Genomic DNA, 25,530 nt, shown 5'->3' with positions numbered 1-25,530 from the left:
ATATCCTAAGATCTTCGTTATTTCTCCCTTTACATGAAAATGATTTTGTTTTCAAAACTAAAGGGGATCTCCGATAACTTAGAAATCCATTTTTTTCCCGATATGTCCTTATTGAGAAAGGATTGTAATTATAATTGAGCAATGAAGGTTTAAATTTGCTAGTTATTATTATTTTTTACACATGGACCAATCAAAACGTTTTAATGACGAGTATAATCGCGAAACGTTTTTTATCCTAGAAATCTTTTAATTTTATTTTCCTGTATATAATATATGATATATGACTAATTATTAAATATGTCGTCTAGCAACTTGGTAATGTTTCATACACCAATCCACGTCTTCGTATAAGATGGGATTCCATCACCAATTAAATTCATATAAATGCATGCAAGTGCGACTTGGCAACTTACAATATTTAAGTATAATGACAAATCAACACTATCAGAAACAAAATCATAATTCACACATCGTGTAAGCCTGTATCTATATATGTATGTATTTCCTTGAAGAATACATTTACAAGAATCTAGTATAAGTGCTCAATGATAAGAGTTTGGGATTAAAGAGTTTCTTTTTTTTTTTGTTTGAGACATATAGTTACTAATATGATGGTCACTAGAGGCTTACATAGTCGTTAATTTCAGAGCTTGTAGGATAAGTAGAGATGCTCGCAAATTGACTCGGGCATTCACATTAATAATACAAAAAAAAAAATAATTTATAAATGAAACTAATTAAACATAAATAGTTTTTTTGTTTTTAAGAATTCAACAACGAAATTCGAAGCAGTTAAACCTCATTTTCTACGTTCCTTTTATTGCCATCCCTGAGTCCAACAACAGGATCTAACCTATTAATTGCAATAATGGGACAGCCATGCTTTGGACATCTCAAAAGATTAAAAGAATATTTGGTAATTTACTTGATTATCTAAATAATTTTTATTTTTTTTTTGCACCGAATCTCACAAAATAAATTGTTTTTCATTCATAAAAATGTATTTTTTATTTGTTTTATATGTAAAAATCCATCTAATGATAATTTTAACTAAATATATTTTTTAAAACTATAACTATAAGTATTTTTTTTAAGTTATAAAGTAACAAATATTCACTAAATTGAAAAATTCCAAACCATTTTCCCATTATCCCGGGGATATGTTAGAGAGAAAAAAACAAGCGCGTAAACAACGTGGGTGCCTCAAACACAGTTGCCTAACTAACTACCTAACTAACAGTTAGCATTTAGCAAAGACATAAAAGAAAAATAAATGTAGTAATAACAAACAAGCATAACGTCTGCTCATTCTCCATTTTCTCTCCTTTTCCTCTCTTTCTTTTGCCTAAAATATCGTTCTTCCTTGCTCCCTTTTCCTCATTAAAACTCCAACCATCACAACGAAGTTTTCCCTCTATTAACCACTCTTCTGTTCTGTTCTTTCTTATGGCTTCTGTAAGATTCCTTAATTTTCCCTTTAACTCTTTTCTTTGTAGTTTTCCTGCTTTGATTTGTCTCTTTTAATTCAGATTCCTGTTTCTTTAATCCCTCATTTTTGTTTGTTGTTTCGATTCTAAGTAGTGGGGTTTTTATATGTTGTCTGTGTTTTGTTTAAGCCGCTTTAATATGTGAGAACTAGATGATCATGATGGTCTTTATGATGTTTTGAGGAGGATGGGATTTTATTTCATCATCTGGATATCATTTAGATATCTTGAATTGAATGGCTTTTGTTTTTGAGAATTTTTATGAATCTTATGTATTATAATTTCAATTTTCTGGGATCTTGTTCCTTCATGTGTCGAATGCTTGGTTTTTTTGTTACACCACAGTTTTGTTTGGGCTGGGGAAATTTTGTTGGCTCTACCTTACCCTAAAATATGGCACTATGGACATTGTGACATTGTTGAAATTTCTTGCTGATTGGTTGTTTTCTGAAAGTAGGCATGGATGAGAGAATGGGGTTTGTCCACTAATTGGATTCTGTCGTGTGCACAGTTTGCCTTCCATTAGTCGTTACATTCGAGGCTGTAATCAATAGATATCTAGCAATTGGATAAGACTCGAACGATCTCTGTAGCCAGTAATTCCCTCGAAATCTACTTGCTTCTGACAATTTTATGTTCGTTTTTCTATAGTTTGCTGCCTTTCGCCATGTATTAAGATATATGATCCATCATTAGTATCATCTCTAAAATGAAACTGAAATTATTTTTTTTTCATAATGTAGCTTCTTGGTAATGATTCAATGTCCAAAATGAGTTGAGTGACTTGTAAAGCATTTAAAGTTTAAGTAGGAAAATGTCCTGAGAAGGTTGGCTAATCTATTACAATCGATGATTTTTCTCTCTTAGCAAGGTCGGCCTCTGCCCAAGTTTGGTGAGTGGGATGTAAATAACCCTGCCTCTGCTGAAGGATTCACAGTCATATTTAACAAGGCTAGAGACGAGAAGAAGACCAAAAATAGTCCAGAAAAAGTCGTGTCGCCACGAAGAACTGAACCTGGGTACAACAAAAATGACAAAAATGAGAATTATAAGCATCCCCCAAAGGTACATGTTTGAAACGAGAAATATCCAAGTCCTTTTTCCCTTTCATTTGTGTATTTGCCGATTCAAGATTTCTTATAGCTCAATTATTTTTTCATGCAGAGGAGGTGGCTGTGCTGTAGTTGAACTTATATTGCTATAAGGGCCTTGATAAAATGACTGGTGAAAGCTATCATTTCCGGGGCGGGGATTCTCTGACGAATGCCTGGGCCTTCTGATGGAGCACTGAATGGTTTCTGACCATACTTTTCTTTGTTTTTTCCCCCTCCTATACCCTTTACTCTTATTTATTGCCTTGGATTCTTTCTTCTCATTTTATGTTTCTGATACTTCTCAAATAATGGTACAAGAGTGCCAAAAACAAGTTGAGGATTTTTGTTTTTACGTAAGATGTTATCAGTGTTTCACTTACTGGCTCTGAGCATGAACATTGTGCTAATCAATAAGACAGTTTACATTTATTATTATTATTATTATTACTATTATTTTCTGCTTGCAATTATTTACTTAATTTGATATATCCAGGGGCAGACTTGTTTTCAATAAGTTTTGCTTTTCCTTTTCATGTATGGAGAAATTATCGTTTGATACCATGGAAATTAGCCCGATTCTTTCGGACAAACAAAAATGTTCAAGGATTTGAGATTTTCAGCTTGGGGTTTCCCATTGAGTGTTTATTCTATAGCTGTGTTAAGGATCAACATGGCTTCCTTCGTCAACTCTTCCATTGATTCTAACACAATGTCCACTCTCCTTTTATTACTGAATGCATGCAAATGCTTCTCTTGTTCCGTGAACTCATCAGCTCCTCGCTCTGTTGGAAAAAATGAAAAGCTGTCACTCTTTCCAAATCTCTTGCTTAAGTTTTGTCCCGCTAATCTGGCCTTTTGCACTGCCTAAGCTGAGTCAAATGGGAGGCCATGACCCAAATCTGTGCGTAACATTGAATCCATATTGATGATTGTTTATAGCCTGACACTGCATTCATCAATTGCCCTATATCCATCAATACAACAGAACAGGCTTCACTCATATGCAACTGTATAGCTCCACCAAACAGCAGCTGATTGCATTCATGACTAAACTTTCAATAGTTTTGTAAATCTAAATTCTAGTAGTAGCCATCCCCTACAGCGAATAATGATCTCACTCTCTCATGCAGAGACATGTGCATTAACCACCCACAGCTTTTTGGCAAGCAAGAGCTGATGAGTTAATCCAGGATTTAAAAGACTAAGATTAAGCCATATTGAAAGAGAAATGCCGATGTTCAAAATCTCATCAGTTCTTACGGGAAAAATAGGAGAACTAGTATTTCAATGGCATGCGTTGTTGTCAGAATGTTTTTCAAAGTTGTAAAATGGAAAATGCAGAAGAACTTTACACGTGAAGAGAAGAAAATTTGAAATGGGAGAAGGCCATGACTTAAAAAGTAGCGGAAATGGTGCCATTTTATCCGATGTTTGCCTTTCATCTTTTGTTTTTCGACTTCTGTTTTTGGTTGCTTGTTGGATATCTACTCTCCAATTTGGTTTCCAAATTTGGTGTTTCTTATTAATGTGTTTATATTTTTTAAAAAAAAAACTTATTCACTCCAGACTGTGATCCGTATAATAACGTTGTTAGTTGCTATCATTAATTAGAGTGTGAAATCAAGGATACATATGTGATTTTATACTTTATACTAATAATTTCTTGTTAGAATAGTGTCTTTTGAAAGTTTGGTAATAGTGGCTTTTCAAAATATTTTTCAGTTTCAAACACATTAAAATAATATTTTTATTATTTTTAAAAAATTATATTTGATATCAGTATATTAAAATGATCTAAAAATATAAAAATATATGTTTATAATCTTGTGTAAATTTTTATGGCTTAAAAATTTTATGCGAGAATTGAAAATAACTATTAGTGGTTCCACATTGTTATTATATGATAACAAAATAGCTACCAATATTACTTATAATCTTGATCAACATGATCAACCAAACATATCAAGGTTATAAATGCTTTATTAAAAAGCAAAGTTGAATAAAAAAAACTATTTGTATCCTATATATAAAAATGGAAGAACAATTAGTTGATGTGTTTACTAAAATAGATACGAGAGATATTCATAAGGGAAGTGTTGTTAGAAACTATCATTAATAATAGTGTGGAGTCAAGTAATAATAAAGTAATTTTATATTGTTTTTCTTATATATACATACAGTGTAGGCTGATGCTAAAAAACAAACGTATACTATCTTGTCACTTCGTCTCACGACCTTTCTCTTATTTTTCCCTCTTTGTTCTTCCTTTCATTTTTTTCACCTTCTTCCATTAATCTCTAAATATTCTTAGAAAAAACAACGACTAATAACCACATTTAACTTGTATTTAGAGTTTGGAACTCCTCGAAGGTCTTGGAATGCAAGCATGTTGCAGAAACATTCATTATCAGAAAGGGTAGATTAGAATCTCTCAACATATTTTCTTTGCATTTGGGTGTAGAATGTAAATTCATTTGATGAAGCCCCATATCATAGAGCACTAAGTAGAAGTCAGACATGCAAGAAAGTTGAATAAATTCATAAACCGGTGATATAATCATTATCCAGCAATCAGGATGGCTCTCAAGGCAGGTTCTGTAATCATTAAATCCACCTTGAGATCAATGTTTTACCTATGACAATATACTGATATCTCACAAAATAGTAAGGTAAACAACTGGACTTCAATTTCAAGTTACTCACCATCATCACTTTGATAGTTCGTTCTAACAACAATATCATTCATGAGAGGGACATCTAGTTGCATTTGAGAGTCAAAAACTCAATGAGACAGAACAGCGGTATTCAACACACGAGAAAGAAATGACGGCAGTGGTTCACTGCCTCGATGTGTGGCGGGTGTACCTATTAAGGCCAAGGTTTATTGTGAAAACAGAAAATATGGTCAACACTTTCTCTCAAACATAGAAGAAGTTGTGCAGTGGCAAGAGTTCTTGGTCGAGTATAATTTTGCATGGAAGCACAAGCCAGGGTGACACAATCAAGTTGCGGATGCACTTAGCAGGCGTGGTGTGCTTGCTACTGTTTTTTCTCTTGTGCAGGTGAAGTCGTTCCAATAAGAGAGAGGTGATAAAATTGTGCAAAACACGTTTCAAATTCAAAGAATAATCAATTTAGCTCGTGGAGGTAGTTTCTTTTCAAGCATCTTGGCTCTACCCCTTGCAATTTCTTTCTGTTTTCTTTCACTGTGTTCTATTTATTGGAGTTCCCAAAAACGGTACTGGATACCAAGGATAAATCGTGATTTTCTCGAGCATAATGGCATTCTCAAGTAAACATTCTGCGAGTTCAGTAACTTATGCATGGCCAACATATCCATTAATTTCTACTTTCATGAGATACTAGTGGGGACTCTTAGCACCTTTTCGAGTTCTCCTTTTTACTCCAGATTTGACTCATGTTAACTGAAAGACAATAAGAAAATAACTCTGTGATGCATATAACTAATTAATAACAACATTTGTATAAAATATACAACACAACTTTAAAAGATTATGAAGTAAAAGATTGATTGAACTCCAGATTTCCATGAAACAACTGCACAAGGAGACTAATCCTTGTATTAATTTCTTGTCACAATTTAAGAAGAGATCTCACCTCCAACACAAATTCGTGCAAATGAGGAGCTGCTATAATCAACAATGTGAATTTTAGAAGACTAGTATGGTCTTCTTGATCAACAGTAAGCACTGGTCGCTTGAGCATTATTCGCTCAGGAACTTCATGGAGTCTCTCTTTTTCCTGAAAGAAAACCGTAGTTGAATATATAGAGACAAAAGAATGAAAACAAACATTGTAAATACAAATTACATAAAAGAGGTAGACACGCAGTGTGAAAACCTCTGAGTGGGGAAAATAGCTTGAAAGCTGAGAAGAAGCATAAGTTAGAGAATCGTGATGATCACTGCCGAAGTCAACCTCAGTAAGCACAGGAACATTTATGTAAATGACACAAGGTTGCTAGCTGAAATCTCGAAACTTGAGAATTCGAAGCTAAGAGAGATCTTCAAGTGCTTCAGTCTGAGTGATAATGGACCAACAACACTTTGGTTTGTTAGAAAATCTGAGGCTACTACATACAAACTTTCAAGTGGGAATTCCAACAAAAAGTGTTCAACAACTTCCCCGCCTACTCAGACACAGAGCAGGTAGCGACTTGAAATTGGAATTTCTACTTTTCCCGAAAATGGAAATGTATAGAAATCAGAACAAATACAGTTTCCAGTTAAATGTCGTTTCAAATCCAACTCAAACCTTTCAAATTCCTTTGCAAAATCATCTCAAGCCATCTCTCAATTTGAAACTCTGAACAGTTCAGCAAAGAAAATCAAATTTTAAATTCAATTATGTTCGAACCACCATCTAAAATTTGGATACTGTTTTTTTTTATTATTTTAAAAGTGTTTTTGAAAAAAATTTAAAAAAAAATTATTTTTTTTATTTCAAATTAATATTATTTTGGTGTTTTCAAATCATTTTCATATGTTAATGTCAAAAATAATTTTTAAAAAATAAAAAATATATTATTTTAATATATTTTTAAATAATAATCAATTTAAAAAACAATAATAATCACACTCTCAATACAACTTAGTTTTCCGTGCAACGTCATCTATCATCTTTGAACCATCAAAGCTCAAATGCTTATATATTTCCATAAATCCTTCCACCTTCTCCGAAAGAAAACTCTCTGGAACCCAGAGAGTTTATTTTGGGAGCAATTACCTGAGCTAAAGAATAAATTATCCTTTGACTCCCTTGTCGCTGTTGCTGTTGATACCAATGACTGGCCCCTGTTGCTTGGAATTGGAATTCAATACCAAACGGTCCAAACCACATACCGAGGAAACATTGGTTCTCGACTCTTTAGTGCTTTAGTTTTCGAATTTTGGAGTCCGTATATACTAGGAGAAGTTGGTTTACTAATTGCTCCTTGGTCGGTTGTTTTAATGTAAAGAAGAAACTTGGAAAATGTAATTATAAAAATTAAAATTAAACAATATTTAGTTTACCGAAGAATTCTTTTCCTTTTTCATAAATTTGAGCACTTCTCTAATTGATTTTTCAAAGTCTTTGATTTTATCAGCAAAGCAACTCTAACCCAAAGTAAACAAACGAGAAGCTACAGAACAAGCCACCAGGCGAACCCAGAAACGTCAGGACAATTATAATTCCGAGTGTTGGAATGAATAAAGATGGTTATAGGCGTGAAAAAGAGATGATTTACATATCCTGGTTTCACTTTTGCTTGTAGTGACGCAAAAAAGATAAATGTATAATGCCACTGTATGAAAAGGTTGTGGCATCCCAAAGAGTAAAGTACAAAAAAAAAAAAAAACAAAAGTTAAAATAACACATCCATGTTTTGATGAGAAAGTTTAAAAGTCTTGGGTTTTGTTGATCCTAGAACACTACAAAGCTTGATGAAAAATTTTTACACAGGCTGCTCAACCGAAATATCACTTCCATTTCCGCTTTCAGCCATTCTAGCCTTTTCCTGGGTCACAGAGTTGCCAAAGGCAGTGTGCTGATCATCAGCAGATCCTGATGAAGGCGGTTGTATTGAATGATCAAATTTACAGGCAGGCCCAAACTTACAGATACCATAGCGGCTGTAGTAAGAGCAGATGATTTGATCCTGGATTTGATACACAAAAATAGAGCTGTAAGAGAGACATGCCAAAGTTTAAAATCTCATCAGTTCTTATAGCAAACTAGTAATTTCAAATTTCAATGGCATTTGCTAATGTCAGACTATATAGTTTAGTGGACTGGTTTGGAAGCATGTGTAATGTTTTTCTTGGAGGCTTATTCAGGAATGATTTGACTTGCTTGGAATTATCCTCATGCATCAGCTCTACTTATTTAACCAAAAACCATATTGAGTCGATGATAACTCAGAACTTTAAAAAGCTAAATCTCTTACCAGCCAAAAGAAAATTTCCTAGTGATATTTAAAGTAGTAAATGGAAAGAACAGAAAAACACCAGCAAGCGAAGACAAGAAATGGGAAGGACAACAAAATATAAAATTCACTTCTTAAGTTTATAAAACCTTCATAAGTAAGGTTTAGTCTAGAAATAGGAATCAACTTACAGGTCTCAGTGGCAGGCCCTTGTCACTAAGAGTTAATGAGGGTGACTTTGGAATCCGATTCTTTGGATGGTGATATTTGCAGTTAGATTTGAACTTACAGTCCCCGAATTTCATGAAGTAACTGCACAGTTGTTGGCCAGGTCGTTCTGGGAATTCATCAACTACTGTTTGCTGTTGCTGAGGTGCATATACATTACTTTCAGTTGCTGGGTTGCTCATGGCATAAGATGGAGGTGGATGCAGACTTCTTTCAGGAGGGTATAGAGTACCCTGGACAAGTCAGAAAAGTGCGTCAAATCTTGTCTTTGATAACCCATTAAAAGTACATAAACTTCAATAATCAGTTGTTCAAACCACATTTTAACTTAATTTAATAAGTACACCTCCACCCCTAAGAAAAACATAAACTCCATTAAGACATGTCAAGACAAGCATGCATGATAATCATCAATTCAACCATAAATATACTAGGATGAAAAGAAAAAGGTTAAAAGAAAATGGAAAAATTAATCCTCGCTGATCTGAAATTTGTGAGGCAAGGGATGTGCAAGAAGTTTTCAACTTACAATATAAGAACAAGAGATAATTATTCGGCAGTAACTCTGTTACAATGTTCCCAGTGCTCTACCAACTCTAAACATAGTTGACCACCAGAAAATAATGGATGTGACTGAATCTAACAAATACACTCCATAGGTAGGCTGTGCAGAGCATTTCAAGGACAGGTGTGAGCAAAAGTAATTCATACATATGTCATGATAAATGCAATAAACAGCAAGTGCACATGCATATGACATAATCGCCATGATCATTGTATTTTCTAAATCAAATGACCCATGGCAGAGTATATTAAAATAACAGCTGGATTAGGTCATGTAGAGAATACTTTGAGTTAAAGATGAGTAGACCTTTCACATAATTCTTCATTTTGGGATTCTTGTACAGTTGCATCTTCTATTACTTACGTTCACCACTCAGTGTCAGCCCCTTCAGGTCTAAAGGTCAATTGCAGGGATTAAATTAAAGAAAAACATGTATTTTGTGGACCATCTAAAAGTAAAAACACTTGGAAAACCATCTAAAATAATATCTTAAAAGATAATAAGAGAAAAGTAATTCAAAAGGCACCATGAGCAAAAAAAAAAAAAGGGACCATTGCCAGTTTCAGATTGCACCCACCAAGGAATTAGTAAACTTACAAAGTATTCCTAAGTTACCTGGTTAAAAGGGATAAAAGATAGACAACAAAGCACTAATGTAAATACCTGATATCCATTCCACTCTGAACTTTGAGAAGGAAGTCGAGTTGGTGAAAACACATATGGCACAAAGGGTGTAGGATCGTTTAATGCCCTCGGTGAAGACCAAGAGCCTACACTTGATGGTGATGGAGCTGGTAGAGAAGCAGTTCCCCCATTAACAAATGCCGAAGTCAGGTCACTTCCTCCCACAGCCATAGGATCTGGATGATTATACTTGCAGGTAGCTCCATACTTGCAGGAGCCATTACGCATGTAAAACTCACACTGTTTCTCTCCCTGTGATTGATAATGACTGTCAAAATTTTCCAGCAAAGCCACTTAACTATAACGAACCTAAGCAATGGTTGGCAAACATGTATTAATAGATCTAAAGTATGCATCAAAGAGATACCGGACGGATTGGCAGGCCCAGAAAGTTCAGCTCTAAAATTGATGGCATTGGTGTCTTCAGCGGGGGCACTGAAAAAGTTTTTTCTCTCGTGTGGTTGAACCTACAAGCTTTTCCATACTTGCAGCCTCCTGTCCTCAGGTAGTACTGCAGCAAGCTCAAGAAATAATTATAATACAGAAACAAAATGTCATTCTTTAGCCAAACATATCGCATAGAACTCAACAAAGAAATATTGCAACATCAACTAAAACCAACTTACTCATACATGAAAATAAAAAAATAAAAAAAATAACGTGCACCTGAAAACAACTTGACTAACCAACTATCAAATGAGTGTCTTACATTTGACCAGAATTAACAGAAACCTACTTTGTAATGAGTGCAAGCAAACAACATATAGATATTTTCTATAACAAAAATCATTCGAAAGAGAAAAATGTAGATGAGCAAGTAAAACAATAAGATATATGACCCTGCAGGAATAGAAAAAAAAACAGGAAGAAAATATTCAATCCAAAAATATAGGCAATCTTCACTGGTAAAATCCTACAAATCTGCAATCCAGAAAGAAGCAAGAAACATCATCCTATTCCAAATGTCTAGAAATTAAGCCATTGTAAAATTAAAGGAAATTATAATAAGACTATATGCAAACCCAAGACTGTGATTTAGCACATCTTGCCAACATAATAGTTGGACCAAACATAATAGTTGGAAAAAAAAAGTTACTAGAGCCTAGGGGGTCCTAGGCTGCATTAGAGCAACTCCAACCCAGGTGCTAAATAGATAGCCAAAAATAAAAAAGCAATATTTTTGCTTTTCTTTGCTTGTTTTTCATGCTCCAAGGGGAAAGCTAAACAAAATGCTATTTTAGCATTTCTCTTACAAAAATGCTATTCCTACACATCTTGCAAAGATGCCAAAACACATTCATTGCAATAGTGTTTTTTTTCAGTAGTTTTTTTCCTTTGATTTTTTTTTAAATCTATGTTTTTTCGGTTTGCTTTCAATGAGATTATCTTGGTCTCATGACCCATGTCATGGGTTCGACGATTTCACCCATGTTGACTCGGATTGTTTTTTTTTTCTTTTTCTTTTTTTTTAATTAATTTTTTTTCAATTTTATCATTTAATATTGTAATATTGGGTTGATTGAGAATTGTTCGGGTTATTTTTAGACCCTCCAAATCAATCAGATCATATCGGGTTATTAAAATAGTTGTGTATCAAATATATTAAAATACAATTGGCTCTTCTAAATTGCTTTTTACCATTGGAGTGTATGTGAGCAAAAAACCATATTACCAATTTGGCTCTTCTAAATAGCATCTCCCCTTGGAGATGCTTTTAGAAGAGTCACAGAATTGCTTACCCATGGCAAACATGGCATGCAAAAAGAACAGAACAAAAAAAAAAAGAGTAAACATAACCTCAAATTGTTAGCAATACAGAACAATAATAACCTTGCATTCAGTCTGGCCAGGCTTCTCTATTGCTTCTTCCCTTTCCTTCATGTTCTCCTTGACAGCCTTGTACCAAACCAAATTTCAATAGATAAAAAATGATAATTAGTTAACAATATTCAATCACATAAATCCAACCATAAGATATTAAAACAGTAAAAAACCCACAACTTTCCAAAAGCTAACTTAAGCAACAGGAAAAAAAAAAAAAAGTTTCTAGATTCATTAAGCCACAAACTTTCACATGACAAGAAAATCAAATCACAGAATGACTTTCAATAATCATTTTTCATGTACACAAATTAATACAATTTACAAAAATACCACAACCACCCACATTTACCATTTTCAACAAACACCAAAAGTCCTCTTTATCCCCAAATTCATCAAATCCCTTATTCACAACAACAAGAAAACCAACCAATCAAAACACTCGCACCCACCAACATCAACACCATAAACACACAAAACATAAGCAAAGACCTCCCCTTCAGCCAAAGATGCTCCTTTTAGACCAACAACACTAAACCCACAATATGAATAAAAATACAGATGCAAATGACAACAAAATTCCACACTCAAGTACACACCAAACTCAGCATAACCACAGACGTCTCTAGAAACACTACATTTACACCAACAACACAAAACCCACAAAATTTAAACACATAAAATCACAAACCCATTTATTAACACAAGGAAAAAAAAACTATAAGATGTTGTACCTGATTTTTCCTTCTAACAGGATGATTGAACTTGCAATTAACTCCAAATTTGCAAGTCCCAGTCTTCATATAAAAGGCACAATCCTCTGCTTCAGGTCTCACCGGATACTGATGATACCTTCTATTGTTATTAGCATTTTCATCACTTCTTTCATTCTTCTTCTCTAAATCATCACCTTCCTTCTCACTGCTCTCGTTGTCATTCTCATAAAAAATTTCACTCTTTTTATCTCTCTCTTTACTCTTAAATTCCTCCTCCTCCTCCTCTTCTTCATGAAAATCATTCAACTCTATAAACTCCTCTCTCAAGTCGAGCTGGTTCTGTAGCTCTTGATGAAGATAGTTATCGTCATCCTGGGCCGTTTGATCAGGTTCGGACGAAGGAGAGGTACCTGGAGGAGAAGGAGGAAGTGAAGAAGAAGGTTGAAGCCCTAATTGAGGGATTTCGGTTTGAATTTGGATTGGTAATTCAATTTGTTGTTCCATTTTGCCTCCACATTTCAATTTTTTGAAACCCTAATTTGGTGAAGAGGAAAATCGAGTAGGAGTGGACAAAAAGGCAGAAGGAAAAAGTGATGTTGCTTTTAATGCGCTACTGCCACCTATGTATTTCTACGAATTAAAATTAATTGAAACTGTCCTACGATTTGTATGTGATGTTAAAATTAATTTGTTGTTCAAAGGTCCTGAATTATTATATTTATATCCTAGATTAAAGATTTAGATATTTAGATAGATGAATTGTGATATGTTGTAACCCACGCAATTTAAAAAAGAAATGCTAAATGATGCAAGCATTTCTATAAAAAAAAAAAAAACAACAAATTGAAACTCAAATTATTGAATCAATTTAATTTAAAAAACTCGGTTAATTTAATAATATAAAAAAATATAACAACAAAAAATAAAAATAAATATGAAAACAAAGTAAAAAAACTTGAACCGAGTCCATACAGGTTAGCACGTCAAATATACAACTTGATCGTAACACTAGAGTAACCTCGTCAAAATCAAATTAAATAAAATTATAAAACTCAACTATCAACAATATAACGTAGAAGGGTGAAGCTAAACAAAATAAATTTTTTTACAAAACAGAAAAAAAAAAACTCAATCAAACCAAGTAAAAAAAACCTAAATTAAGATTGTGATAACTCATAGAAAAGAAAGTGAAAAAAATATGAAAATTAATTCTCTATCAATTAAATGTTGAATGATGAAATTAAAATAAAAAATTAATTTAAAAAAAAAGTTAATGAATCTTATCTAATAAATAAAAATTAATAAAATAAAAACGTGATAACTTCATAGAAGTCAAATGAAAAAAAAATGAAACTCAATTTCTATGAAATTAAAAAAATATATAATTCAAAAAAGATCAAAAAAATCTGAACCAAATTCATCTAGATTAGCAAGTAAAATATATGACATGGTTGTGATATCAAGGTAAACTCATCAATAACAAGTTGAATAAAATTTTGAAACTTAATTATTAAAAAAACTCAATTTAAAAGCAATAAGTGAATTTTTTTTTTTGAAATAAACACTACTGATTTTTTTTCTCTTTACAATATTATCACATTTTCATTTAATTTATTTTGTTTTACATTTTAAAAAACATTATCATCATTTATATATGTTTTTTTAGAAAAAAAAATGGATCTACCATAATGGGAACCCACCTATATGGTGCAAGTGCATACCTTTACTGATTTCATGGGTCCTGAAGTTAATGAGCATGAAAGCTTTCAGTGACCTTAAAATTTATGATATTTAAACTGGTAATTTTTAGAAAACAAATTTAGAACTTTATTACTTGAGCTATATTTCTCAAGGTTTACTATATATATTTTTTTATCATTATTACTGCTTGCCTGAACTTTAAAAATATGGGTCTTTTGGGATCAAATTTGAAGTTTTTTGGGGATTGAATTCATCATAGAAAAGATAAGTTCAGCCCATAGAAATTAGAGTTCAAGCACATGGCCTAAGAGAGCCCTGCCATAACTGGCCCAGCTGTACAAGGCAAACTTTACTTCTAAACGAAACCATTGTGTAAATTTGTTTTATTTTACTGCTGCAATTTTGTTCACATGGTTCTACTGCATTTTGGTCCTTAGCAAAGCTGATTCTTAGCTTGGTGTATCAAGTTCTCTGCGTGCAAGCTAGTTGCTTTCTAAGGCTTTTTATCACCGCCAGTGAGGGGAATTTGGAGGGTTGGGAGTTCAGAATTTCGAGCCCTAAATTTTCAACTGAGTCCAGTCCAAGAAACTTTCATCATAATTATGCAGCTGTGAAGTTATAGCACAACGAATGAGAAACCTTGCAAACAAAAAAGAACAAAAAATCGATCCAAACATTCCCAGAACTTCAAAGGAAACGTAGCTCCACAAAGAGTCTTCTTTATGCAGCCATTGAGCAAGGCGCTGCACACTAGAGAATTTCAGCATCTGCCCGCTTAAAATAGGGAAAAGCTGATAAGAGCAGTGAGATGATAGGAAACAATATCACAAACATTATGGCTTGGAAATTCTTTTCAGCTAGTTGATTCACATACTAACCTTAACCTTGTTCTAGTGACTGCGCCCCAGCTAATCAGAACAGCAACAACCCCGAACTCTTAAATAGAAACAAGAATTGGCATTTGGCAATGATTGGAGATTAATCTGTTTCAATATCCAAGCAACTGCTCAGGTTGCAGTAAATGGAAGGCCACTTAAACCCCTGGTGAAGAGAATTAATTGTTACTCTCAATGACAATTACAGGGAAACTCTAATCTCTATCTTTTAAACCTAGCCCTACCCTGTCAAATGAACAATTTCATTAGCAATGTTAAATTACATTTGTTCTTTATATTACCCCCTGCTTTTCTTTGCCGAATGACCAGTCTTACGCTTGTGACGACTGAAATCTGACACAAATCTGAATGTTTGTCCACAGCCTTCCTCAGCACACACATATGGACGCGCACCTGTGTGAACCCTGATATGTTCTGTCCGGGCCCATGCCCACTTGAACGTCATCTTGCATCCCTTCCAAGGGCACTTGAGAGGGCGGTCATCTATGTGGACTCGGCGATGCTGCACTAAATATTTGTGTGAGAAGAACTTCTTTCCACACCCCTTGACTGGACAAATGTTTCTTTTGTGCATTGCAAGCTCTTGTTTTGATCCAAAACTCATTGTGCACCCGTCAATGTCACACTGATATTCTGCTTCCTCATCTTTTATTTTAACATTCTTTCTGCCAACTGGAGCCTTCACTGCTGAAGCATCCTTCAGTTTTTTCCTACTGTTTTGTTGCTTTTCTTTCAGCTTTGTTTCCAACTGTTTTGGAGGCTTTGAGGGTCTTTTCCTAAGGCGCGTGCTAGGTCCACCTTCTACCCCCTCTTCAGAATGTGAATCAAACTGCCTAGCATTCAGCTCACTTTTACCAATACGTTGCTGAGGAGTCTCTTGCTTTATTTGCCTCTCTTGTTTTATTAATTTCAGGGTTTCTTTTTTTATCATCTTGGGGGCAATGTGCTTTGGTTTCCGAGTCCCTTGTTTCATTTGGCAAAGTGTTGCAGATTTCTTCTGCTTGCTTCGAAGAATCCTCTTCTGCTGCTGATCAGAATTATCCTCCAGCAAGTCATCTGAAACAAGATCTTCCCTCTCAATAAATCTGGCTTGCTTGCTTCTAGGAGCCTTCCTAGGGTGCCGATGAGTATTATTCTCCCACAGATCATCAGAAATTACAACTTCCCTCTCAATAAAGTTCGTCTTTTTGCTTTTTGGAATTCTTCTGCGATGCTCATGGGTATCATCCTCCTGCAGATCATCTGAAGCTGCATCTTCACTCTCAACAAATTTGGCCATTTTGCTTCTAGGAATTCTTTTGCACTGCCAGTCAGTATTGTCCTCATGAGAATCATCTGAAATTGCATCTTCCCCTTCAACAAATTTGGCTTGCTTGCTTTTAAGAACCCTTCCATGATGCTGGTGGATATTGTCGTCCAATGAATCATCTGAAACTGCATTTTCCCTCTCAATTAATTTGGCTAGCTTGCTTCTAGAAAATCTCGGGAGCCGCTGATATGCACTTTCATCCAATGAATCATCAGAAACCACATCGTTCCTTTTAATAAGTTGGGCTCGCTTGCCTCTAGATACCCTCCTGTTGTGCTGATGAGAGCCACTCTCCAATGAATCATCTGAAATCGCACCTTCCTTGTCAATATATTTCAATTGTTTGCTCTTAGGAACCCTCCCATGTAGCCAAGGAGAACTCTCCTCTGGTGAATCATCTGAAAATGCATCTTCACTCTCAGTATATTTTGCTCGTGTGCTTCTTGGAGCTCTCTCATGCCACTGATCACTATTATCATCCAGTGAGTTATCAGAAGCTGCAGATTGTCTCTCAAAAAATTTGGCTCGGTCACTCCTGTGAGCTCTCTTAAGCTGCTTTTGAAACTTGTTCTCCACTGACGCATAAGAAACAGTATTTTCCCTCTTGATAGATTTGGCTTGCTTGCTTCTACGCATTCTCCTATACTGCTGACGAACATGCTCTGCTAATGGATCATCTGAAACTGCATCATCACTCTCAACAGATTTGGCCCATTTGCGCCCGCACCTCACACGCTGCCTATGACAATTATCCCCCATCGAGTCTTCTGAATCCGGTTCTTCTGCTTCCAGAAACTTTACTTTCTTAATCGATCGACTCCCTGCTGTTATTTTCCTCTTCCTCCCAGATTTTCTAGTGGTTTCAGTTTTGTTGCTGGTTTGTGGTTTTTTCTCAAGCTTTTCATCTGGTGTTGCCGAAGCATGGAAGCTTCTATCTTGTTCTTGTTCATGATCTTGATCCACACGATCACTTATCACTAGAAAGGGATGAACTTGATTTGACATCCAAACTTTTCCACACCATTTCCCAGCCACAACTTTTTTTGGCTTGCCAGACCTCCTTCCATACACCTTGAATTTTGGGGTCGAGCTAACTGAAGAAGCAAGACCAAACGCATTGTATATAACAGAATTGTATGGCATCTGCTTACTATAAAAAGGAGATCGGCTGAGGTTGGCACTGAAAAAGAGATTGATCCCCAACTTTACAGCCCAGTCCCCACTCCCTGGTATGGCTTCCTCACTATCCAAAGCTGACTGGATCCTCTCCTCGTCCTCTTTGGCAGCATCCCTGAAAGTGATGTCATTCCATAGATGATCAATCCCCAGTTCTTCTGACACTAACTTTGCCTCCCCTTCAATCCTGGGATACTCTGTAAAAGTTTAATGAAAATCCATGAATTCAAGTAAACAGATAAATAATAAGCAACTTCTTGCTATAATAGTGGATATAATTTGGAGAGATGACTTGAGCATAATAAACTTTTCTGAAAAAACTATGATGGATAGTGTTGCCATATTGATTTATCATCACACATTGACTACACTTTCTCCAGCTTAAGTGGCACTTTCACAGAAAAACTGAAGGCCTGTAGAGAGTAAATGTGTGTAATATAATGGAGCATAGTGCAATTTTCTTGCTGTGGCACTGATAGGGACAAAGGAATAGCATGGAGCAGCAACTCTTTTTCATCCATGTTACACAGATTCTTTCTCTTAAAAACACAATCCACATGATCAAATTCTCTTCAGAAATGGGAATCTTGTCCTTAGAAACCAGGACAATTGAAAAGGAGGGTAAGGCTCCAAGGGGTTTAAAGCGCATAGATGAAAGGAAAATTCTTGACTTGTGAACTTTTTTGGCAAGTGTGGAGTGCTGTTTTTTTGAAGCTGGATAAAGGCTCTTCACTTATGGTTTTCATATAGGACAAAATATTTTGTTTATTTTTTCCACAACTAAAGCTTTTGCAGATTCCTTGTCTTGTAAATAAGCTTCTTGTTTGTTGTGTATGGATTGCACCCCTTGGTGCTCTTTGCAAAAAAATTTGCTTATTATGGAGATTAGAGTTCACTTAGTATTAATCAAGACCAATCTACGAGAACTACATGAACCATGCAGCAAAACAAAATGGTATGACACTCTAAAGTCTAAACCATCATGAACAGGTACAATGTATGGTCACTTGAAACAGAAAAGCAAAACAAAAAAGGTGCATATTCCCCGTTCTAGGGTCAGTCTAGCTACTTGAAAATCACAAACCAACCTACAGCAAGTGTGCTGGTATGACACACTCAATTATCTCATGATCTCTACATTCATGTTTTGCCATGCACCACCCAAAAAGAAAAGTTCTACATGAAACTTGATTTTGAAAAACAAACAAACACTAGAAAAGAAGGAAACCGGAAAGGAGAGAAGGTAGTGCTTATTCTATTACGAAAAACTTCTATGGCCTCAACCATATAAAGAAGTAAAAAAAGAAAAACACACCTGGATGACAGAGAAGCAATATATGTACTCCACCAATTTGACGAAGTTGCTGTTCTATTTCTACAGCATGCTCAAGACAGAACACATGCATGCATGAAGAATCTTTGTCAGATCTTTGGGTAAATGGCATGTCTGGATTCTCTATTGGTGCAATAGGCCTGTTGAACTTTGTTTTTTCAATATCATGGACAATTGGGGAACAATTTAAAGACACGTGTGACATTGACATCGGATCTCTGTATCTACCATCCAAACTGTTTGATTCAATTGAAGCAAGGTTACCGGTTGGGAAGCCAAAAGAACACTCATCAGTTTTATCCTTGAAATCATCTCGTCTATCTCCATGTTCTGGATTCATATCATTAGCTTTGAGAGGAACATCATCCCGCTCATCAAGTCTTGATGGAGATTGAGGGAGACCACCGGTTGCAGCATCATAGTCCTTCTGCTTGTAAGAAGGGAAGGCAGAACTCTGACACTGATATTTGTTTTCTAATGGACAGTTTGTCATGTTAATTTCATCATGGTGAGATAGATCTGCTTCAACCTGATCTTCCTCAGAGTCAGAAGAATTTCCATAATTCAAAGCTAACAGGCCAAGAGCAGAAGCCTCTAACTGTTTTGCAGAGCTGGAAGCCACTTCAACACCTTGATCTGCCATCTGAATTTGGTAATTAGGAGATTGAACAGGGACGTCATAAAAACCAGCCGCGGTATTCTTTTCCACCCACCCTGTTTTAGAGCAAAGATATCCATGTTGAAAACTAGCAGCTATAAGAAGGAAAGCATGAAACCACAAAGAAAACGCAAACAAAGACAAATACAATATGCAGGTTAAATATAATGTGTAGCTGGTTGGATAAGTGTGTTGATATACAAAGAATTTAGACAGCAGAATGTGCAGCTTGATCTAAAACAGGTTCAGCACACCAACATTTCCTGAGAACATTATTATGGCATGCAGCAGATTTTTTACTTTAATCCACTCATCATTGTATGACAAATCCAAAGATTTTTCCTAGTCCATTTCAAATCAGAAAGAGACAAATCAGGGAAAGTTTTGAACAAATAAAATCACTGTTGATCCAGATAACTTGTAAACATGACCACTTTTATTCCGATGAATTCCACAAAAGCATAATTTATTTATTTTTTATCATATTAACACACTGCAACTGTTCTGTAATGGATTGGCCCCAAGTACTTTCATATTTATTTTCCTCCAAAGAACAAGTATGCTCTTTCCCAGTAATCCCTTTCCTAATGTTCATGAATATCAGCAAATACCACTGCATCAAGAACAGCAATTCTGACTACCAACTGATATATGCCCACATAAAATGAAAAATAATAAAACTTAATCTTTAAAGCATCATCAATGATTTGTGAGGGGATTAAGGTATCATTTAATTAAGATCAACCTGCCCAAATCCTCCCTACTCCTGAGGTCAGGTCTTAGCCAGAGGCTTCAACATTGGTATACTGATGTTAAGGGTTTGTATCAGGCAATCCAAATTCCAGACAACACATCAGTGTCCAATTAAACACATGGTTGGATCATAACTAAGAACCACTTGACTTTGACTACTATGTTATTGTGTAATATAGAGGCAAGTAACAAAAGACGTAGAGTTTTTCCATCAAACATACTTGAGGAATTCTGCTCAGAAATGTTTGCAATCCCACCAGCAACAGCAAAAACATCCCTAGTTACTCCAGAACCAACGGCCCAATCATTAAAGAAGCTGCAATCAGCTGACATGAGGTATCTAGAAGCTGCTTCCTTTGGTTGAATGATGGCAAGGCAATCAAAGCTCAATATCCCACATGTGACGCATGAAAACAGTCTCTGGTCTGACAACTTATCACCATGAATGGAACGACCTCTTTCAGTGCCTGTGTTCATACTCTGTGAGCATTCATTTCCATTTAATGTGGAAAATCTATTCCTTTCACACAAAGAAGCAAACTTTGCTTTCACTGAAAAGATGCCTTTCACTTGATTGATTTCCTGGTTCTTGTCCTGCAAGATGTCACCAGAACCTGAGCTTTTTGAGGATTTCATAACATCCTTCTGGCTGCATAATCCAAGGGTGGGGTTGTCTCTTAACTGGGATCCAACTCGTAATTTTGAACAAACAGAAATGTCTGAAGAACCTCGTGGAAGAAGCACCACTGAAGATCCTTTTCCAAGAATATGAAGCAGGTCATTATTCTGTATCATATTTTTCACAAATTGCTCTTTAACCAGCATTTCTCCTTCACCCTTTTGCTTATCTTTCAGTCTTGAACTCCGTGGTTTAGCACTGATGTTCACGGGTATTCTGGAAGGGAGAAAATAAAGGCTATGAGGATTCTATTATCATAACGAATATTGCATGTGGAATAAAGGGTAGCATCCTAAAATTGAATGTCAACAGATCAGTTCACATGCTAGAGACACTCACCTAGGAATAAAATACAGAATAGGCTTGGATCAACTTAAATAACGAATTACCAAATAATGAGGTGACAATATGATAGATTTCCAATGAAATTCTTCCCAGCAGTGTGATGCTGAAGATCTCAAACTCTACTAAGTTTCCAGATTAGTAGATATAGAATAATGAATTGAAACTCTTGCTATGCTATGGGTACAACAGCACAAAGTTAATAAAAACTATCTTGAATTTGAAATAATCAAATTTTTGAAACAGCCCACAGGCAAGGTATTGAAAGAATTGTACTGGCAGTTCAACAACCAAGAGGAAAGTTGCAAATGTTCAATCAGGATACCTTGTACAAAATTCGAGTGCAAGATCATAAAGTAACTGGAAATGAGACACCATAGGAGGGTAATTGATTGAAGCTCTTCGAATAGCAGCATCTTTAGCAACCATCAACCATTCAGGCGTTGCAATATTGGCTGCCTCCCCACAATTGAATCCTGGAAGTCAAATATAAAGGATGAAGCATGTACTTGCATCAACAAAAGTAACAACAGCATAATCACTGTCCCAAAGAAGGATGCTAAAGTGAGATATGAAGGCAATTTACCATGACTGAACCCTGAATGATAGGCTCTTGGGAAGGTGACCACAAATTCCCCAGCATTTTGGACTAACCTGATTTGGAGCAACTGGAAGCATTAGAAATACAGAGATAAAAGTCATGCCACATGCAAAACATTAAAGGCTCAATGCAAGTATTATGGTTTGCTCTTTAGGCGGTGACGGGAAAGGTTAAGATGAAATTCTGGTCCTTAAGAGATCACTTTTGAAGGATTGACCGTCTTTCCCTGCACTTCAACTCAGTTCTCAATCATACTGAACTGCTAATTAATCAATCACATTTAATTAAGTCAAGGAAATAGCATCATAAAATTCTAAAGTTCATATGTAAATGAGTGACCCGTATAATGAAATTTAAGGAGTTATTGGAAAGCTAAAGGAGAATGCTTAGGAGCAGAACAGAGCAGGGATTAAGAGGGTACCTGCAGCATGGTACACCTGCACTGATAAATACTTCAGGTGACATTACTGTCGTCTTCTCACCAAGAACAGCAAATGTAACTGATAGATCAAGGGTGAAAGTGGAGTTCAGTACTCAGTTGATTAGAATGAATCCTCAAAAATAAAGACAACTGCCATCTATTGATTCTAAAATCTAAACGAAGTTGCTTTTACTTGGCACAGATTCAGTCAATAAAACAGCATAACAATTTTTTTAAGAGCAAGAAAATCAAGAAGATAAAAAGAAATATTCTCATCAATTAACTGGATCCCACATAAAGTGTCTTTCCATCAAACATGAATCCCACATCTTCAAAGTGACAAATGAAAGCAGTGCATGTAAGTCACAAAAGCACCTATTCTCATAAGGAAGAAAAAACATGCTTGTTTCTTCATCTCGAGAGGATTAATTGAGGTGACACAATAAGGAGATGGAAGAGCTAGAGGTTGCTCACATAGTTGCATATAATACGGGTAGAAAGCTAAGGAAAGTTCTAAGGCAACTAAGCAGGAATCAGTGAAGGAGGGAGAGGAGACCTACATTCACTGTGTACTATCAACATGAAAAAAAATATCACATATCAGTTACATGGAGAATGTCAGAATTTCATGCATGATCATCTCTCCAACCAGAATTAAACATTTTGCAGATGAAGATATCGCATAATATTTGCTTGGAATTAGTCTACACTTATCCTTCATGCTTGTGCCTCCAATTCATTTCAAGTGGCTCAAAATAGCTACTAAGAATTACTAATAGATACAGAAACTGATAGGAATAAACACAGAAATCACCAAGAAATTTAACTGAATGGTCATTAAACCCTAAAATAAAAACACTTGAAAAAAAAACACTCCAAGATAAAGGCACATGAAATGCACTACAACTTTCTCATAACTAGTTAGATCACACAATGTCTATGAAAAAGCAAAAGCAAGACAACCCACTCAGTATCTATCACAGCGGCTTAAACTTTAAGTAAAGCATAAAAACTTTATAGATTCAATCAAGGACTTGTACAGTAACAAGCAAAACCATCACTAAAAGACACTATCAAACCTCAGAGCTCTCAAAGCAAGTCAGAATGCACAAATTAAAACCATCCCAGACAAATCCACCACTGCCTTTCTTGCAAAGTGTATAGCTCCATGATCTATCTTTATAACTTACATCAGTTGCTCAGAACATTCCCAGTACTAACAATTGTCAAAACATATTGTTCAAATAAACAAGCATGACATCTAATCCTTACCACACACCTCCAATATTCGTCCATTTAACTAGATTCTACAAAATTCACACGGACATGTAAAAAACAACACACAAAACTACCAATGCAATTAAAGAAGGATATAAATATCCCAAAAACAGTGGAATCTAATTACTAGTAGCTCCAACATTGAATGCCTAGAGAGAAAAAAAAAAAACAAAACTAACTCACCAAGAGGATTAATCTCTCCGCCATACCCATGAACCCTAACAACTTCCTCAAATGCAACAGCAGCCTCTCTAGGCACACCATACCAAGTCTTCCCAGCACCCATATGCATATAATTTAAGCTATGCAAATCATGATCCTCAACATGCCAAGCAAACCAACTAAACATCATCCCAACATAAACCATAGGCGAAGTAACCCCAGGTATTTCCTCCTTCATAAACCTCAACAAGGACCCTTTTGCCCTTGAAACTCCCCTCATATTCCACTCAGTATCCCCCACACTCATTCCCTCCCCAGCAACCCCTCCTTGTCCCTCCTTTTTCCTCGGAGAAAACGCAGAACCAGGCATATCATTCGCATATTCTACAGAAAAAGGCTTATCTAAAGTAGCTTTCCAATAAAGGGTTTCAATTTCTAATGGAGAAAGAGCTCCCTTCTTAGAGAACTTCTTCAAGTAATTCTTCTCAAAGGTTCTAGCCTTGGTTTCAAATTCTTGAAATGTGTAGGTCTCCCCGCTCTGCCACACGGGTTTTTGAACAGGGCGGGGTTTCCTGGGGCAAAATCCGATCTGCTGCTGTCGTGTGGTGAATGTGGGGGCGGAGGAACCACCGTTACGGGCGCAGAGAGAGCGGTTGAGATTAGAAAGAGTGGTTTTTTTAGCAGAGGGTAAGACAGGAGGGATAATTTTGCAGATTCCATATTGGGAAGCTTCTTTTTCAATTTTGAAAATGTAAGCAATTGGATCTTGGAATTCAGATAGTGTTGGACGGTATTCAGGTGCTAAAGGTAAGTTCTTTAGCCATTGACATACTTCTGTAGTTGTTGGAGGTTGTGGTGGGTCTAAACTTAACCCACTTGGAGCTGCCATTAAATACAAAAAGACGAAACTTTTTCTGTGGGTCTTTCTTCTTCTCTCAAATGAAGTCCATTGTGGTATGGACTTGGAAGAGAAAGAGAGAGAGAAGGAGAGAGAAGGAGAGGAGGTGGTGGTTAGATTCCCAGTCTGTGCTTCATCTATGTTTTAATGGTGTTTTTGTGTTTTGGGATGGGTTTTTTTACTTTCTTTCTTTTTTATATATGTTTTTGTCCTTTTTTGGTATTTTGGGGTTTTGGCCTGTTTTTGTTAGGAATAATTTATTACAGGGAGTGGAAGAGGGAGGTGAAAATGCCAACGGAGGGCAGAGGAGAGGGGTAAGGTGAGAGAAAGGGAGGAGAGTGGAGATGGCATGTGAGTGGGGTTTTATTCTGGTGTTCGTAATGGAGAGAGAGAGAGAGTGTGAATGCCACTTCCTTTTCCCTGAGGGTATTTATTGTAGTTATTTTTTAAAAAGTTTTTTATTTGAAAAAATATTTTTTTAATTTTTTAAAAATTATTTTTAATATTAAAATAATTTTAAAATACAAAAAAATATTAATTGAAAATATATAAAAACAGAAAAAAAAATTAATTTTTTTAAAAATATTCTTGAAAGATAAAAATAAACAGAAACTTATTTACCGTAGGTGTGGTTTTTGTTTTTTAAACTAGTATAATTTTGGTAACGGGTTTTGGTTGAAATACATTGGAGTCCAATTGTGTTCTCTAATATTTAATTTCCGTCCTTAATCCTTTTTACTATTAGGAGTTAGGACATGTCGGTTTGTTTCAATCTAGTGGATTAGGCTTGTCAGTGCAAGTT

The 25,530-nt window shown here is 35.5% G+C and overlaps 2 protein-coding genes across 4 annotated transcripts; both read right to left on the bottom strand.

Annotated features, from left to right (window-relative positions):
- Window positions 1–7,773: 7,773 nt before the first annotated feature.
- LOC133676037 (zinc finger CCCH domain-containing protein 13) lies at window positions 7,774–13,137 on the bottom strand. 3 transcript variants are annotated; one of them, XM_062097608.1, is made up of 6 exons: window positions 12,540–13,137; window positions 11,815–11,880; window positions 10,352–10,495; window positions 9,964–10,236; window positions 8,699–8,968; window positions 7,774–8,240 (listed from the first exon to the last, which is right to left on the bottom strand). In XM_062097608.1, exons 1-6 carry the CDS (start codon window positions 13,023–13,025, stop codon window positions 8,037–8,039), a joined length of 1,443 nt encoding a protein of 480 aa, XP_061953592.1. In that variant the 5' UTR covers window positions 13,026–13,137; the 3' UTR covers window positions 7,774–8,036. The 3 variants fall into 3 exon arrangements, with proteins under 3 accessions (XP_061953592.1, XP_061953594.1, XP_061953593.1); XM_062097610.1 differs by lacking the exons at window positions 9,964–10,236; window positions 10,352–10,495; window positions 11,815–11,880; window positions 12,540–13,137 and adding an exon at window positions 9,607–9,693; XM_062097609.1 differs by lacking the exons at window positions 9,964–10,236; window positions 10,352–10,495; window positions 11,815–11,880; window positions 12,540–13,137 and adding an exon at window positions 9,265–9,582.
- Window positions 13,138–15,159: 2,022 nt separating this feature from the next.
- LOC133675261 (lysine-specific demethylase REF6) lies at window positions 15,160–25,047 on the bottom strand. Its single transcript, XM_062096585.1, has 7 exons — window positions 23,852–25,047; window positions 22,391–22,469; window positions 21,955–22,022; window positions 21,694–21,844; window positions 20,569–21,242; window positions 18,919–19,650; window positions 15,160–17,800 (listed from the first exon to the last, which is right to left on the bottom strand). Exons 1-7 carry the CDS (start codon window positions 24,717–24,719, stop codon window positions 15,396–15,398), a joined length of 4,977 nt encoding a protein of 1,658 aa, XP_061952569.1. The 5' UTR covers window positions 24,720–25,047; the 3' UTR covers window positions 15,160–15,395.
- Window positions 25,048–25,530: the final 483 nt, after the last annotated feature.

Source organism: Populus nigra, chromosome 16 (assembly GCF_951802175.1).
Source record: "Populus nigra chromosome 16, ddPopNigr1.1, whole genome shotgun sequence".
Taxonomy (NCBI): Eukaryota; Viridiplantae; Streptophyta; class Magnoliopsida; order Malpighiales; family Salicaceae; genus Populus; species Populus nigra.
The sequence above is the reverse complement of the archived record's forward strand: the minus strand, read 5'-3'. Positions and strand labels throughout refer to the sequence as shown.